Source organism: Crassostrea angulata, chromosome 3, assembly GCF_025612915.1.
Source record: "Crassostrea angulata isolate pt1a10 chromosome 3, ASM2561291v2, whole genome shotgun sequence".
Lineage (NCBI taxonomy): Eukaryota > Metazoa > Mollusca > Bivalvia > Ostreida > Ostreidae > Magallana > Magallana angulata.
Window position 1 is genome coordinate 43,366,295 of NC_069113.1, and position 19,631 is coordinate 43,385,925.

The 19,631-nt window shown below is 32.8% G+C and overlaps 1 protein-coding gene across 1 annotated transcript in view; it reads left to right on the plus strand.

Annotated features, from left to right (window-relative positions):
• The window catches only part of LOC128178604 (adipokinetic hormone/corazonin-related peptide receptor variant I-like), a 34,534-nt gene extending 21,812 nt beyond the window's left edge, over positions 1–12,722 (plus strand). The window contains exons 3-6 of the mRNA XM_052845853.1: positions 2,237–2,374; positions 7,285–7,348; positions 9,580–9,668; positions 10,372–12,722. Coding sequence (XP_052701813.1) covers positions 2,237–2,374; positions 7,285–7,348; positions 9,580–9,668; positions 10,372–10,499 — 419 coding nt within the window. The 3' untranslated portion in view covers positions 10,500–12,722. The remainder of the gene's footprint in view (positions 1–2,236; positions 2,375–7,284; positions 7,349–9,579; positions 9,669–10,371) is intronic.
• The last annotated feature ends 6,909 nt before the right edge of the window (positions 12,723–19,631 follow it).

Sequence of the window (19,631 nt, forward strand, 5' to 3'; positions counted from 1 at the left end):
AATGGCGCAACAGGCATTAAACAACTACATGCTGCACAACGTCAAACTATCGGCTACCTATCCTGAAAATTTCATATTCATATCTCTTATGGTTTCCGAGTTTATAGCTGCACAAAATGGGTCGTCAAAAATTACAAAATGGCCGACAATTCGGTACCGGAAGTGACTACGAAAAAATTAAGAAAAATGTTCTTAATTAATCTTAAATAATCTTATTAAGTTTAGATCACGCCCTAACATCTGTGAAAAAATGGTTGAGATCGGTCGAATAGATTCCGAGAAATCTCGTGCACAAAATTTGGAAAAAAATAATAATAATAATAAATAATAATAATAATAAGAAACAGTACGAAAACAATAAGGTCTTCCGTTGGAAACGGAAGACCTTAATAATAAGAAACAGTACGAAAACAATAAGGTCTTCCGCTGGGAACGGAAGACCTTAATAAGAAACAGTACGAAAACTATAAGGTCTTCCGTTGGAAACGGAAGACCTTAACAAGCTTTTAGTATCCTTGTTATACAGACTCAAAAAAGTGTTGGACAAGAGAGAGAGAGAGAGAGAGGGTTTAATATATACAGAGCCCCCCCCCCCCCCCCCCCCCACCCAGTTCTTATTGCGAGCTTGAATTTGTATTTCAATCAAATGCAAGTGTAATGTTTTCTAACTTTACAATGTATTTTTCGGCAGCTTTTTTCTAAGGTTTTGGTTTTATAAATAATAACGCTGGATAGGAGTATTCATAATTCCTTTAACCTTTTTTTTTTTTAAATCCTTTATGACAATTCGAACTCTTTTAAAGCTGAATCAAATGTACGTCTCCACAAAAGGCTAAAGAACATAAGAACCATTTTATAGACTGAAATATGACATTCATAATTATAATGTGCATAAATTACACTTTTAATCATATTTCGAGTAGCCTTAGAGCAAAAAGACACAAACTTTCTTAAAACTATCAAGCTTGGTGTATTTCCATCAACTGCAGGAAAATTATAATGCATTGGTACATAAAAGTACAGACGACATAAAAACCATTTCCTGCAAAAGATATCAAGCGTGCAGAAATGGAACCCAATGGCAAATACAATCTTAAAATCTCTCAATCTGTGTGGTCTTATAGTGTTATTAAAAAACAGTCTAGATTAAAACACGAATACGGGTCATTTATCTTAATGTTGCAATGCTCTCTGGTTAGAGGGAAGACCTAGCGATCAAATGTTCTAGAAAGTGTCATCAAAGTATATATGCCATTTCAGCAAGTTGTGAAAAATTGATGAGTAATAAGCCTGCGTTTTAATACTGCAGAACTTCAACAGATTTAACTGGGATACTGATTTATATTTTTGGCAAAGTACATAAAAGGGCTTAATTCATCGCCGCGATAAGTTATCTGCATTAACGATGCTTATTGTAGATCTAGAGTTGAGGCTCAGAATTGTTAGATTCGGCATCAGTCTGCTAGATTCAGTTATTTACCACTTGAAATAGACTTTTTCATGTTCCAATTAAATCATTTAATCGCACAATTGATTTGAATTGAAATAGCCGGTAATAATTACCATAAATAATTTGATTATTGGTTTCATTTGGCGTGAGCCACAAATAATTGTATATATATATATCAGATACCCTTTAGCATTGAATGCTAATATTAATATTCACAATAATGTGGGGGTTTTTTTGTATGAAGTATGTGTGTATCGTCGCTTTAAAGCCATTATATTCGCTCTTAGTCAGGGATATGGAACAGCCATATTAACTTATTTAATTCTGTTCCGCGACTTAAAAAAAGGGTGCCTGAAATTTTCGAGTATAATATCTTTTCTATTAACTAGTAGATATGATTTGCATCGCTCACCAACTTGATGCTACGTGCATGAATTATTTTAAAACACTACTACCTAACTAGAAATAGATTATCCGTTTCAATTAAGAAAAACTAGGGACTGCTAAAATAAATAGTATGGACCTTACCTACTGTAAAAATCAATTATATTTGATACAAGAGCTTTGGAAGGTCATTGATGTCATTTATAGTTTAATGAAGGGAAAGGGCCTAGAAAATCAAGGTACTTTGAAGCTGAACAACTGAAGAAAGACTGCAGTCATATTAATTTTAGATGAAACAATAACTGCAATCATAGCCATATCGGTCAGGAATGTTTTCGTCAGACAGTTCCAAGTATATTTTATCACCTATCATCGTTTTTTTTTTTTTTTTTTTTTTAACAGAGGAGCGCCGTGAGTTTGGCCTGTATACTCATCGCTCCCACACATATCCTCTCTCCAGAAGTGGACTCATCTCATGTACCAGAGCAGGAATCATCGGGAAGGCCCGCATAAGAACACTCAAAATGACGCTTGTTATAGGTAAATCATACACTGTAGTTACATTGTTAAGGGTAAATCATACACTGTAGTTACATTGTTATATTAAGTAAATCATACACTGTAGTTACATTGTTATAGGTAAATTATACACTGTAGTTACATTGTTATATAGGTAAATCATACACTGTAATAACAATGTTATAGGTAAATTATACACTGTAGTTACATTGTTATAGGTAAATCATACACTGTAGTTACATTGTTATAGGTATATCAAACACTGTAGTTACATTGTTATATTAAGTAAATCATACACTGTAGTTACAATGTTATAGGTAAATCATACACTGTAGTTACAATGTTATAAGTAAATCATACATTGTAGTTACATTGCACTGTGGGATGATTAGTTTTTTTAATTGATTTTACGGGTACATTGACCATTTACCGACAAATTTAAATCAATGACTAATAAAAAAACCCATTACAAAATTGGATGATTTAACAGTACAGTCAGAGAAATAGAAACAAAAAAAAAGTTATTGGAGTATGAAGAAAACAATGTAAATATTCAAGATATTGGATGAGGAATTCATACATTACAATGGATTGAAGGAGGATACAAATAGTTATATATTTTATTGTTTTGTAATCCCTCAACCCTTTTGATATACATGTATATTTAGGATCATAATGATCTATATTAATTTGAAATTTATCCCGACTTGCTTCTACAGAGTTTTCATTTTAAAAAATTTCAAAAGATTACTGTGTCCAGAATCAAGGCACTTAAAATTTATTTCCATCAAGACAGTTTCTTGTTTATCTTCAAATACGTTGATATCAAATTTCTTGGATAGTCAGTGCCGTACATTTAAATACGTACAAAGTACTTGACGGTTGGTTAAAAAGCCTTAAAAGTTACGGATTTTTTAAACATCAATATTCTTAAATAGACGTCTTAAACATTGGAAATTATACGTGGCTATTAACATTATAATCTCAAACAATCGTCATTGCAAAGATGTGGTTATTTCAAAACTGTGACATCCTTTCCCCCAGATCACCATCTTTAACGTACATTATGTTAGGATAGTTCGATATACTTGCCTCGATCAGTTATATTTGACCTTGTTTTCATATCAGGAGACGACGCTGAGTGTCATGTCATGGTTCGCAGCTGCTCGCTTATTGACGCAAATGACCAAGAAATGAATATATCAATAATACTTCCTCCTATACTCTGTTCCGAGTTTTTGCTTCCACCACTTTTTGCTTGATATTTCAATAATAGCAAACACCTTTGTGTTCAAACTACATTCATCCACTAATATGAAAAATGTCCAGATTATCTGTTTTGAAACGCCACCTCTACCGCTTCAGGATTCAATACACATCCCAAAATTGAAAGTCTACGGTGATTTTGCATTGCATCAGCCATTATTAAGCCCGGATGATAACGTTAAAAAATTGCGCGATGTATTCCGAGTGTATTCCGAATGGAGAAAAGATGTAAACATTTCCCATTATAAATCTCCGTAAGAAAATTGTTTTCATTCCTGTGAAATTTTATGAGTGAAAAGGGATAATTGTTCAATGAATATATCTTGGATGTATTCCCTTTCATCGATTTCAATTGTATTTCTTTCACAGGTATGTGTATTTTTATCAAAAATCATCAAAAAGTGATGGAAGCAATAACTTGGGACAGACTATTTTTATAGTAAGAGATCATTTTTAAAAGGGGTTACTTTATAGCCTTTTTAGTTCTAATTTACATGCATGTATAAAAAAGAAGATTTAAGAATGCTTGGACAACATATTTGTTAATTCTGTTACAACCATGTCGAATTTATTTTTAAAGTTTTAGTGAACTTTTAACCCCATTTGTAGATTTGAATAGAACTTCACGCAATTAAAGGTACATCAAAATCACATGTAGACACCGACACACTTTTGAAGGCGCTTCCCATTAAATAATAAATACTGTGTCTGGTATATAGAAAATATGTTTCGCGTTCGGTAAAAAAAAGTCTGATCAATTCTGACATTTCAAAGACTGACTCCATCACCTTTTATTCGTGCGTAAAGCAAGCAGCATGCCGTGGTTTTTATGGCAACGCTTTTTAGCTGCTCTCCAATATGTTGTCGATATGTCGACCAGCCGATACGAATTCAATTTGATTAATCTAAAACAGCAGGCTCCCTCGTAAGGTCCGCTCAGAGGCATGTTTCATAGTCAAATGATTTTTTTAAACAAATTGATATTTAATCTTTGTTTATTTTATTAATATGATCTTATTTATATTATTAGCTTATTTATATGCTTTTTATGGTAATATTATTATACATGTAAACACGTTTCAATGCTGACTGAATATTATACATGGAAGCATATCTGTGTACATGAACATGTATAACACAGTAAATTATACTTCACAAAATGTATCTCTGAACTTTAGAAATTAAAAAACCCAAACATTTTACTACCGATCTTAAACATGTGATGCTACATGTACAATGACCTTGACCGAAGTAGACAGTCAGAAACCTTTGCAAAATTTTCACCTGCAAGTGCTTTGGGTGTAAAAAGGTTTCAGAGAGCCTCCGGTATTTCAACAAATGAACCATCACAGCATTTACGGATTCATGAAAATAATTGATGTGCCAGTAGACATTTCATCGAATATCAAATTGCACACAATTTTCGATAAGTGATGGGAAAACTTAAGAATAAGAAAAAACATTTAAACTATGAAATCCGATAGGTGATAAATTCTAATAAAAACTATCTCGACCTTTCAAAAATGTATATAAACTGACATCTATCAACATGTTATATTTAGGTTTAAGGTGCCTCACTACACCTTGAAAAAGTTTCTCAAATCAGCAGAAAATTACTTAATTATGATACAAAGCACGATGGATAAGAAGTATATATGTCAAATAGGCGACAAAATGTGCAATTTTGGTTGGAAAATGATATTTTCAAAAACATCAACAAAAGCCCCAGGTGGATTCGAACTCATGACCTGCGTTCACAAGCCTGATACTTTAACCACTGAGCTATGACGATATAACGTAGTGTCTTAAAAAGTATAAGTCTCGGTGTAGTGGAGTACCGTAAAGGAAGTAGTATGGAAATAAAACGTATCAAGATGCCAATTACACAAATGGCTAGTTCTTTAAATAGTATTACCATTCTAATTTCTCCCCTTAGATAAAAACATTCTCCTTACGTATCTAGAAACTGACTGTCCATAAGTAGATTAATTAACAAAAACCCGCGCCGCTTTGTCGTAGGCCGTTAATCGATCACTCCGCGGGCCGTCTTTGAGCGCTGATCGATGTCTTCAAGTTGAGGTCTTTCTGGCAGAGATCCTGACGTCGTGTTCACGCCGCTGCTGATAGAATTACAGACCGTAACTTTCTACCATCCAGCTACAACACCTCGATTTTCCGTCAGTTGTAAAGAATCAGCAATGAATTTAAATCATTGTCATAGTTGCGAGAGAGGGGGGAGGGGGAGAAGAGTTTCAACCCTTCTTTTCACTTTTAGTAGAATGTTGATATGTCCCAATTCCACACCAGTGATTAAAAGTATCTGTAATAATTAACAGTGTATTAGTTTTAGTAGACACTTTTTGTTTTCTTCTTGAATTCATTGCATCTATTAAGTTTTTTAAAAAATGTTTTGTTTATGCCTCATACCCTCAAACTTTTAGTTTAGGCTTTACGGCCACTCACATTATAACGTGAAAGTCTTCCCGCAGTACCGATATCTAAGTTGTGCATGCAACAATCTACTTGAACTGTGAAAATGCATGAATAATAAATGGCCATTGTTAGCTTCATGTAATTAAATCGACCTTCGTACTAATTTTAAGTTTGCTGGGGTGGGTATTTGATTCCTTCGCTAGATAGTTTATCCTATATTGCCATTTTTAAAGCTTTGTTTCATTATCAAAAAACACCTAGTTTTGCAATTGAAGCCAATCTTTTTGTTCGTGAAAAACTATATTTTTTATCATTAAGATGTACGAGTACAGTATGATGAAAAGAGTTCAGATGCGATGCTCTACTAATTGATCGCAATGATTTGTCGATTACACCGACTTGGTGGCAATAGAGATAAAAGCGTTATAATAAAATGTAGACTCCTACTGATTGCCGACATCTGTCGTAAATATCAGTTTTGATGTCGAATTCTTACGTGACTATAAATCCTGCAGACTTCATAAAATATTGGCATTTTCGATAAAGAAATCGTTTAAATCGAACCACTAATACTCAGCAGTTTATCTTCTTGTGCATTAATACCCTATGAAATGGAACAATATTGCGAAGAATCATTAAATGCACATTAACTCCGTTTCTAACGTAACTCTGTACTTATGTTTCCAAACCAACGGAGAGCCGTCTGGATATTTTAATGATTTGATTAAATATTTCATGTTCTGTTGTGATTAAACGCAAATTGGTCGTTGATCTCTAAATATTCCTTGAGCAATGTATTGTCAATCTCAACAAAATGAAGAAAAGACGCTTATTTAAGAAGAAATTTTTTTATCATTATATTTACAGATAACGGGAACATCTTAATCTCTAACCTTAGGGATAAATATCAAAAAAATTTTGAAAAGTATTTTAAAGAGAATTTTATTGATGATTCATTTTCAAATCTTTTAAATACTGTATACAAGGAAATATTCGTCCTCGTTTTATTTTCGCCCCTTTCGCTCTTGTTGTCAGTATGCGAATTTAAGACTGACCGAATTCCGAAGTGTAAAATTATGTCTCTATTAAAAAAAAATGAATATTAGGCGAATTTTATACGGGGCGAAACCGTTTGAAAATATAGAAGGGCGAAAATAACCCTGTATACAGTAGTAGTTACAATTGTTCCGTACTCCATGACCTATTAATGAATAAAATACTTTCTTTTTCAGTGACAGTGTTCGTCTTGTGTTGGACTCCATACTTTTTAATGGTGTCCTGGTTTTGGATAGACCGGTGAGTGTCAACTTTATTTTATTCACTTAGCACTGTCTACTAAAATATAAATTGGATCAAACGCAAGGATGAAAAAAGTCTTGTCAAAGACCGCGAATTTCAACACCCAAAATATTGTAGATTTCTTTAACATGATGCGCAGTGTTTGATAAAAAGTAAAAACCATCACTCTTAATTAAATATCACGGCACGTAGCGCCAGAAGTGGATGGGGGAAGGGTTATTGCAACCAACATTTTTCTTACTTATAAATTTACATATAGTCAATTAAATTTTAAATAGACCCCCCCCCCCCCCCCAATTGTTTTGGCACATTTAAAATCCAAGGGAAAAGGAGAATTTTAATTCAATAGTAAAATAGAAGTTTCAGAAACTTTGCATTCCACCACAGATAAGGATTTTGTAAGACTGTTTCTGTTATGTTTTGTTTTTTCCTTGTAAAGATTCGGGATACCCCCCCCCCCCCCCTTACCATTCAGAAACGATGGTACGCACCTGATTATAATTACCAAATATCTTTACATTGTTGTGTATTGAATCTTCAAAAATACCACCATTCAAATAACACATTTACAGTACATCACTTACATTTGTTTGCTGTAATAAACTATTACGGGCAAAAATTGAACAAGATTACAACTCTCAAAGAAGAGTATAGATACAAAACAAAGCGACCATTGTTCTGCAGAGAGATTGATAATTGATGAAAACCCACTTGATCAGTAAGCCAATACAAAGCCACAAGAGGCTACAGAACACTCAATATAGGTATTCTAGTATACTTTGAAGGCGCCTAGCCATTATAATATAAGAATGTTGTTCCAAACATTAATGAAGGTGCAATGCACATACTTCCCCAACTTTTCCGAATGTTCTTGACAATAAGTATTCTTAGTCCACGCAATATTGATATACGATGTAATTATCCAATTTATCTGTTGGCTTTTATTATATAGCGGCCGACATATTGGGCGCACGTCTAGAATTACCATACATTTATCAATTCCTTTGGGCACCATCTTCTATCGCCCTGGCAGAGTAAAATGTTTTAAAAGAAACTAGCTTTGTTATCTATCTTTTCTTTCACATGAGATATAACGTGTACTTAATAATCTGAACGTTGATGGCAACGGGACCAATATTGTGCCGAGAGCAGTTTAATTCCGAAACAGACAATTTTAAAAAAGAAGAAAGCATTGCATGTGACCATTAATGAAAACCAAAACAGCTGAGCATCGATAATTAACTCTTCAATTAACTTCGTCGTTTTATTGTAATATAATGCTTGCCACTAGAGAGTAGATGTTTTCAATATCTGATCAACGGAAATTTTAATATTAGATATGCCATGAAAGACCTGGGCGATATTTTGAATGACTTTCTGAGGGATGGTCTATTTATTAGTCTACAATCTGGTTTTCCGAATCTGATTCATTTTCAATAAACTGTACGTGTTTTCCTAAATATCATTTAATTGATGTCATTAATAGCCATTCAGCAGTGTCTGTGAGATGCTGATCATATTACCCAGACATCCTAAAGGCAATTTTCTTTGTAGCACAAATCATTGACTGCGGACTTTATATGATATGGGCCTATAATGGCCCCCTGAAATGAACATCATCATTTTACTGTAATTCTTTGTTTTCTTTGTACAGATATATATGTGATGTTTTTACATAATGTTCATTTTGATTCAACTGTCCAAAATTTAGAAATACGACATCGTACGTAAAGACAACCTTTTCCCACCATTTTTGCATTTTTAGCATAAAACAGCTTGTTTTCGAGCAGTTTTTCTTTCAGAAAACATAGAGCGCATGCTGAAACAAACAAAATATTTTAATCAGAGATGTATCTAGCCAAGGCTAATAAGTGACAAAAAAAAATTTCATGTTCAAGCATGCGCTGTATATTTCCCATCCATAAAAAGATAAGAAAAATGTCAATTTTTGACTGATTTTGATTGAATGCTAGAAATAGCGTCACTTCTGACGTAATATACTGCCAGTGAGTGCAAATAAATCAAATAATCAGGTGAAAAATACATTTTACGTCAACTCTTTTAAAATGTAACATAACATTTTATTGTACCAGAAACACTTTTAAAAATGGCGAATTATAGGGGCCAAATTTTTGCTCATATCATATATAGTTCTTTGCAAAATTTGTTGCAAAATCAAAAATTACTTTTGTGCCACTTTTTCAATTAATCTGCTTTCTTTCTCTCAGGGAATCAGCTAAAAACATCGATACTAAAGTTCAAAGAGGCCTTTTTATTTTCGCTGTTTCCAGTGCGTGTCTCGATCCAATTGTCTATGGTAAGTAGTAGATGGAAGAATTTCTTGCACAGCACTTGTCACGAAAATGATAATAAAAGGATTAATTAAGATAAAGCCAGTGAATGGAACTTGGTAAAAAAGGAAACATAAACAGTGCAAAGAAAATTTTGAAGTTACATTGTAAGTTGACTTAGTATGTACAAGTTTTATTGTAATTACTACGGTGGATCAACAATAGAACAGAAAAAAATAAATGCTATTGTTATGTCTCTGTTTTCTCGGTTTTCTTATTATATTGATGCATTATATAAAATACAGGCCTCTTTGTGTCAGTGTCTTTTTGACCAAAGCAAAAAACAGACTTACGTAAAATTGTTAGCTAATCTAATTTCCTTTTCCTTCTTAATAAGAAAAATCATTGAATTTTTTTACTATACTATTTTCCCTCTACATTTCCCTATCTCTTTAATTGAGCCTATTGAATTATCTATAAAATATCTACCATTCATGTCAGAAATCTTCTTCGAATATTTGATTGTAATGGTTGCAAGACGTACACGTGACTACTAGTATATATTTACTAAATATCAACCATTTTCCAACAGCTAAATAGGGGCAAACTATTAATTTGGTTGATTTGTAGGTTTTAACAGACTGGTAGTTTTTTTTAAATAAGAGAGTTTTGATACTCTATAACTCGTGTGATGAAATATATGTTCATAAGCAATTGATTTTTGTACAGGAATGTTCACGGCTGCGTTCAGGAAGGAAGCCAGGAGGTGGTTAGGCTGGTTCAAAGATAGGTTGAACAGAATGGGAATATACACAATGACGCCGAATACAGCGAGTGAACAAGACAATTTCAAGTAGTAAGGCTGGAGAAACGAATTGACTGAACTCTGCCCCATGCATATTCACAAGAAGCCTTTGACCACAGAGAATTTTTATTGCTACGTGTGTCAGTCCAAGAGACAATTCCACGTGTCTATATGAAATTACTTTTCACAATGATGCGCATTCAAAGTGATTTTAATGTTTTGCTTCTTTAAAAAAATACGATGATACCTTTTAAATATATATAAATCGCGAATAATCCATTTAGTATTATTACTGTATAAGATGCTTTTGCTTAGTAATTAATGTATTTTTATGTTTAATGATAGCCTTTTATTAATACGCTCATAGCTGGAATAACAATAATTTCAGAGAAAGTAAATGAGAAATTTTCTGTCACAAAAACCCGATTACATCTATAACGTGTCGTCGTTTAACAAGAATAGAGATTAATGCAAATAAAAATCCCATTCATTGCAGTTCCAGCACAAGATGATCGGATTTAAGTGTAGAGAAATTGAGCTGGTTTTCTCAATAAACTTTACAGGCTAGGGAGGTGTTATGGGTTTATTGAAGGGACACGTCCTTTTGGCATGGAATTTGATAAGAGAAGGATTAACTGAAATGTTCCATTTCATATCGAAGCGGTTTGTAATGAAAATAGACCTTTTTCCCATTTCCGTCTTCGTATCAGATGACAACTTTAACTCTGATGGGAAACGTCAGCTTTATTTATTCTTGTTTATTCGTGGAAAATAACAATTTATGGGATTTGTTGACACTCAAAGTAAGATTTCATTGACACTGGTTTATTTTGTACTTTTGTCCGTAAATGTTTTCCAAAGTTGTACTTAACTTTGTTGTTTTGTTTTCTTCCATTCGATCTTCGGAGGATTAAAATTTCAAGTGCACTTCGGGCACGGACGTATAGAACATGTACATGTTTTTATTTCGCTATAAGTAAAGTGAATTTGGCATAACTAGTCTAATACAGAATATAGGACGATTTTGACTCCAGATGTGAGATCATACTATGGTATGAGTAAAGTTTTTTCTATAGTCCGTCCCAAGATATTTTTGCTGCATATTTTCTTAAATTATTTAATATTTATATATATTTCTGGAATCATTCAATAATACGAAAAAATCCCCAATATTTCACCTTTGAAACACCCCCTTTAGCTTGTCAGATTTCAAAATACGGCTAAAAATAAAAAGACAATGGGGATTTTGCATTACAAAAGAAATGAAATTACCCGGATGATAACTTTGGAAAATTGTGCGAGGTATTCCGTGTGACTTCCGAATGAAGAAAAAATGTCAATATTCCCCATCATAAATCTCCGTAAGATATCTATTTTAGTTCGTATGAATTTTCACCCGATATTTTCTTGGAAATTTTCCTTTCATCGATTTTAATTGAACTTTTATCACAAATATGTACATTTTTATTAAAAAGTCTCCAAAGAGCTGCATAAATATATATGGACAGACTATAAACACACAGTAAATATATGAAATAAATTATATAAAAATAACATTTAATAATATTCTTTCATCAGACTTGGCAAAACGTAAGAAATTTGGACTAATTTGTTCAGATTTCCCCCCAATAATATTGTTTGGCAGCTCTATTATAATAAACAAACTTCAGTTTTTTCTGTAATCTACATATTAGTGCATTTATTTGGTTTGAGCTTACTTTAATTCTTTTATATAATTGTATGACAATGCAAAAATCGATTAATACCTAAAAGCATCCATGGACAGCAAATATCAAACATTTCTTAAAAGTTTATTCATTAGTGTAATTTTCACAATTGCGAAAATCTTGATTTGACATTGTAACATTGGTACGGAATTCAAGAAATTTTTAAAGGCTACTTACTAAGAAAAAAATGGCTTAGCTTTTGAAAACTGAAAATAGCCCTAGCTTAAATGATTTGTTTACTATTTACTTTTTTGTTTTGGTTAAACGTCATCCTTAATTCAATGACTCATCATCTATTACAGGGTGCTATTTTTGTTTTGTAGATTTTAATACACTAGTTTATGAAAATATGAAAAGGGAGATATAAAACTTCAAATCTGATGAAATTGTTATAATGATAGTCAGTTTTGAAAATCATTATTTCTTTTCTAAATAATAATTAATTCGGTATACAAAACATTCCATTTTTATATTCCTTCACTTTCTCAATATTAATGTTATTCATGTTTTGTGTTGATTGGCAATGGACAATAAAGTTCTACACAAGTTTTATCTGTTTGTACTAATTGTAGAAATTACAATGATAACAGTTGTACAATACAGCTTCAATACATAAAAGGTTAAAAAAGAAAAGATATTTGGTGGAAATGTGTTTTTATGAACAGTATAATTTCGATAACAGAATCATGTACAGACAGTTTGTATGATTGGCAAAATAATCATATCATAATGATACGCGGAGACATGCGATAACGAGAATAAACATTTATTCCTGGTTTTATTAAATTGTCAACAGCTCATGTAACGCTTATCTTTGATTTCAGTACTAATAATAGAGAAATCCCCAAGAATATTGCTAAAAAAAATATGATTTAACGTTTTCCGATCCTTGACCTCAAAATTTTTTTCATAAAAAAAAATGGTATTTATTCTTCAAACTTTATTAATGAAATAATGAAGTTATTGCAATTTTGGCAACGATAAATATAATGGAATAAATAACGTATAAGCCTATACAATTGAGATCAAATTAGAAAAAAGATTTTACTGGTGCATCGGTAGCTCGAACCCCTTTACCTCTAAGCCGAACAGAAAAGGGCATGGCTTAAGTGACTGGCTGAATAAATTGCTGCAATAATGATTATTTCAAAGTAAATTTATCACTGTTTAAATTCAATGATGAAATGAAGAACTGCAGAAAATAAAGAAATAGAAGGGTTAAAATAAAAGGTGGGTGTCATTTTTGAGACTTTAATTTGCTGCGGATCGCTGCAAGTTCTATATAAGCAAGCTTAAGTTTAACGTATCAACGCCATGAGACCCTATATAGTTCTAGCGATTTTTTGTTAGTACTAGTACTGGGAATGAACTTTCAAATGAGACCAAGGACATGTCTATAAAAAAACAAAATAGCCGGGTGTGTTTATGTTAACGTTTAGCTCTATGGGAAATGAATTGGTACTCTTTTCCTTAAAAGGATGCATCGCACACTGAAGAGTTCCGGTCCGAGCCACGGAACTTGTTTGTTGTTCAAGTTAGAGTAATCTGCCCTTTGTTGTAAATGGATTATTGGATTAGCATGAATTTTACATTAGACGACAACATTAGCAGCAATATAATTTATAAGTGAATTGTACATTTTTAAGAAAAAAAATTGCAAACGAATAACAAATACACAAGTCGAACAAAATGAAATCACTGTGCACATCTTAATGCTGATATGATTTTCGTAGCCTTAAAGAATCATATCCCACTATATGCATTACCTTTTCCTTTGCTGCTCTAAACCATGTTTTATCAGTATTTAGTGCTTGAACAATCAATATATATTGATATCTACTGATGCACATGAATATCTAGGTTATAGACCAAAACATTTTCATTAATTGTTTCATTATATGATTCAGAGACAGACTGATACAGACATTAAAGATGCAAGTCAAAACCAAGCACATTGAAAAACGGAAAATGTCATTGGATTACGGGAATGGTGATTACCAATCTCTGTATATTGGAAACTTCCAATGTATTTTAGGTCCAAGGTGAAAAATATCAACTGTTAAATTCACCTCTAAAGTCACATGCAGGTTTATACAACTACATGCATTTACTTTTTTTTAAATAGAAAGTTGAATTCAGCCAATCAAAGAGCAAGGAATCACATAATGGCCTTGATTTTTGATCCAGTATATTTTAGAGATTAACAGATTGGAATCATGTGCCCTCTGTATTTATAATACGTCAACGTTTTATCGTACAACGTTAACTCTTTAGGGTGAATTATATTGTTAATTGTTAGTGCGTTGCAAAATAACACATTAACATCGTTTAATGAAAAATATCTATGCTAAAAAAAGCAGATTGTTAAAACAAGTCCTCACCATCTTGATGCTTTGACATTTGAAAATCAATCCCGTCTTCAATTCCGTATATTTATGATTGGCTGAAAGCTTTTATAGGCAATTTCTTAATGAAGAATTTTCATGGAGAGAAATTTAATAACTATTGAGGAAACAATAACAGGATTGCTTCAATTGCAATGACTTCGCTTCTGAAAATTAACCATACCGTGACAATGCCACGACCTGGTCCGTGTGACTTAATGAATTGCTGCCACAATGATAACAAGAACACAAAATTTTCGCAAGCGTCAAATGGGCAGCAAAAAATATGATTGTTGTATGAATCATCATTCAGTGGCATAGCTACCATGTATGCTTATATGCCTGAGCATGCACATCATTTGGGGAAAAAAGGAAGAAACTCAGTAAAAAAATAAAGAAAGAAAAAAAATTAAACAAAGAATTCAAGTATTAAGGTCCATACTTATAGTTATTCCATCGACAAAATAATTAATGCTAAACATAAAAGTACCTAATATAGACACACAACGTGGTCTTACAGTACTAAGAACACAATGCATGTACATAATAAAGCAAAGATTTATTTTGCATTTGAACTTAGTTTTACACATCACTTTAAATTTCCCCCATAGCATATCACATTTTTTGAGATTTTCATTACCATAAACTAGGGGAAAATGAACTTAAGAATAAAAGCTTTGATTGGGTCTAAAACAAACGTCAAAAGTTTTTTTCTTCTTTTAGCTTTTAATAAGTTTTGTAATTTTATTTTATGCCTAAACTATAACCAAAACAATTTTAACTGCCTAAAAATATGTTTAAATAGTGAGCATTCCTTTCAATTTCTGCGATGTAAAAAATCGTCAGAATCCATGAGCTTCCGCGGCCTTCGTCCTGGACCCACTGGCGGCCCCCAGACCCACTACTACATGTATTTTAAGCATGCACTTCGTTTCTGGTCTAGCTACGCCACTGTCATTGGTTGTTTACATTAAAACGCCACAAAAAAGAAAGTAACGAGTTGGTTGTTATACAGTACTAATTTTGATGGTAAATTTTAATAGATTTGTACATTATTCAAATACAAAGTTCAACCCATCATTATTTTCATGGAGATTATATATTTTAAACCATTTTTATTTTTTGTTGCACTGTATTGAATTAAAACTTAATGTATCATTTAATATGATTTTAAGGGACCACATAATAAAATAGAAAAATGGATTATTTTAAAGGTACATATAAGATCGTGCTCATCCGTTACTGCACAATTTAAAGTACAAAATAAGCATTTTTTCCCAGATGTAATTTCAAATCTTATCTACACTTCAGTTTATGAAGGTATTCATGGTTATTTAATTGCATGAGGTTCTCAAAAGAATTAAAAATAAATCAGATCAGCTCAAATTTCAGGTCAATTCAAATTTTCAGATCTTTCATATTTTTTAGTAAATAATTGATATGGATGTCATTTTATGATATCTTTCTACCACATTTCACGTGAAAATATAATAAATACACACAAAAGTCATTTTATTTGACGCAGAACATAGAAATTCAAACATATCATTTATAATCTATATAATAGTTCATGTCAATCAGGTCTTTAGTGTTTCATGTCTTTAGTATGTCCCGTATACCGATCCCGATACATTGTTTTGAAAAGAAAGAAAAACTCCGAAATTTTCCGAATAGATTATACTAGTCTCGATAAAAACGCGTCTAATATGACAGTCTATGACCTACTTATATTAACAAGTAAAACAAAAATATGTGATATTTTTTTAAAGGCATAAAACACATTTCTACATGCAAATTTACTTTTACTTCATAAAAATAAGCATGATATGCTATATAAAAAAAAAACAACTATCCAGCAGGAACGCAGTTACAATATCTAAATGTATGCCTTCTGGCTGCCCGTAATAAATAAATACTTATTACAAGCTTAAAGACCGTGGATTTTGTTAAAATTTTAAGAAGTAAACAAGTATACATTGTTTACTGAACAGGGAACATGCATAGTGTTTCGCATAAACAATTCATTGATGGAAGGCAACAACCTAAGTTTTGCAGGAAAAACTACAGTAAATCGTTTATACATATAACGAATTTGCGGATATAACGAATTTTTTGTGTCCCCTGCAAACATGGTAACAAATCTTTAATAAATATTACGGATATAACGAATTCTGACATAACGAATTTACGAATATAGCGAGCGAAGTTTGTGTCCCGCGGACGTAAAAAGAAAAAGAGGAGTTTTACAATGTTTAAAGCGATTTTTTCTGTTTAAATTGTCAGTAAGCTTTCCAAAAAAAAAAATTGCCCGTAAGCTTATTCTGATTGAACATGCGTTCCGAAAGCGCATACTTTAGGCTAGTAAGGGATACACAAGATATTAACTTAAATTAAAAAAATAACACAAAATTTAACATCAAAATGCCTGATAGCCACCCGTGGTCGGTGGACGCCTTTGATTTATTAAATATTGCCATATTTATAGAAAAACTTACAGTAAAACATCACGATGAACTAGCATATATAAATACTTGTATATGAAAACTACTAGTGTACCGATTTACATCAGAAATAAATATCAGTCATAAAAAATATCTCTCTTTACACAATGCATCAGGGCCGGCCAGGAAAAAACTATGCTCTGTCTTAAGTTATTGCTTCCATCACTTTTCGGTGATTTTTGATAAAAATACACACACCTGTGAAAGAAGTGCAGTCGAAATCGTTGAAATGGAAAATATCCAAGATAACTCCATTGACAAATTATCCCTTTTCACTCATTAAAGTTTACAGGAACGAAAACAATTTCTTACGGAGATTTATAATGTAAAAAGACACCTTTACTCCATTCGGAAGTACTCGCGACCCCTCGCGCTATTTTCCAACGTTATCATCCGGGCTTATTAATGGATGATGCAATGCAAAATCTCCATAGACTTTCTATTTTGGGATGTGTATTGACACCTGAAGCGGTAGAGGGGACGTTTTAAGACAGATAATCTTGATATTTTTCATATTAGTGGATGAGCGTAGTTTGAGCGTAAAGGTATTTATTATTATAAGAACTCTAGAAACCTGTGTCTGTTGCCAGGTGCCGCTGGATGCAGGCCTTGGGAGGTTGTGAACAGACCTATATACATATACGATATATATTTTACATATAGATACTTATCAATAATTTTTAATTAAATTTTGTCCAACTCCTGACGCGCGGCGGCTAGAAGTGAATGCCTGAATAACACCTGTTTAAAACTTGTTCTACTCTCCAATTCTATTGGCTATTAATGGATCCTTCCATAATTATGCAGGTATTTTTTTCTTCCAGTTGAGATTAATTCTCAAACGTCACAATGATTAGTATTCACGGTACGCTTCCCCCATGCCAGTCTTTGTGTGAACAATGGCTTCCCCGTCACGGACGCGTAAAGCAATCAATATATATCACTAGAAACAAAAATTAATATTATAAGATGCGTGGAGGAATCGAAAATTCTCAAAAAGATAGTCGCAGCGAAATTCGAAATACTGCCAAACACTTTGAGTACGATTTCAAAAAACAAGGCTGAAAAAAAATAAACAAGAGATGTAAGTGACACACTTATGTCCCCCTCCCTTGGAAACATCCACAAAGAAAATGAGCAGAAACTGCAAATAATTGGAAATTTTCTAAGTCCAAGGGGCATAACTTAGTCGAAAATTGCTCTTTCATACCAAAAATCAAACTTGACCTAGATATTATTTAGATAAGCATGTATACTAAATTTCATATCAAAATGAGCATCCTCTGCGAAGAAAATGAGCGGAAACTGCAAATATTTGGAATTTATCCACGTTCAAGAGCCATAACTCTGTCGAAAATTGCTCAATCGTACCCAATATAAAACTTGATCTAGATATTATCATGATAAACCTATATACCAAATTTCATTTCAATATGTTCATCCTCTACGAAGAAAATGAGCAAAACTGCAAATAACTGGAATTTTCTACCTCCAAGGGCCATAACTCTGTCGAAAATGGCTCAATCGTACCCAATATCGAATTTGGCCTACTAGATATTATCATGATAAACCTCTATACCAATTTTCATTTCAATATGTTCATCTTCTCCGAAGAAAATGAACGCGTACGGAAACAGCAAATAACTGGAATTTTTCTACGACCAAGAGCCATAACTCTGTCGAAAATGGCTCGATCGTACCCAATTTCGAACTTGACCTAGTAGATATTTTCATGATAAACCTGTATACCAAATTTGATTTCAATATATTCATCCTTTGCAAAGAAAATGAGCGGAAACTGCAAACGTCCAGGGACCATAACTCTGTCGAAAATGGCTCAATCGTACCCAATATCGAATTTGGCCTACTAGATATTATCATGATAAACCTCTATACCAATTTTCATTTCAATATATTCATCTTCTGAGAAGAAAATGAACGGAAACTGCAAATAACTGGAATTTTTCTACGTCCAAGGGCCATAATTCTGTCGAAAATGGCTCGATCGTGCCCAAAATCGAACTTGACCTAGATATTATCATTATAAACCCGTATACCACATTTCATTTCAATATGTTCATCCTCTGCGAAGAAAATGAATGGAAACTGTTGGTGGACCGACCGACCGACAGACAGCAGCAAAGCAATATGCCCTCCCTTCTTCGAAGGGAGGCATAATAAGAAACGGTCCGGGAAACATGACAGTGTGGACAATGCACGACATAAGAAGTTCAATGAAAAACGTGCCAAAAATATTCATATCAGTGGGCCATTTGTTTTACAAAAAGCCAATGCTTTCGCTACCAAACCTTGAGACCCCAACTTTAAAGCTAACGTGGGCTGGCTTGACCGATCCATATCACGACACGGGATCGTCTGTCGTTCAGTTTGTGCAGAAGGTGGTGCTATAGATTCAGATTGAAAGCACGACTGAAAAAAAAAACAATAAACTCCCAAAATTGATCACATGTTATGATGCATTTCCACAGAAATAGAATCAATTTAAATTTATTTGTTTGTTTTTGTTTTTGGTCTTATTACTATTTTGACATAAAGTAATCTACATTTTTAT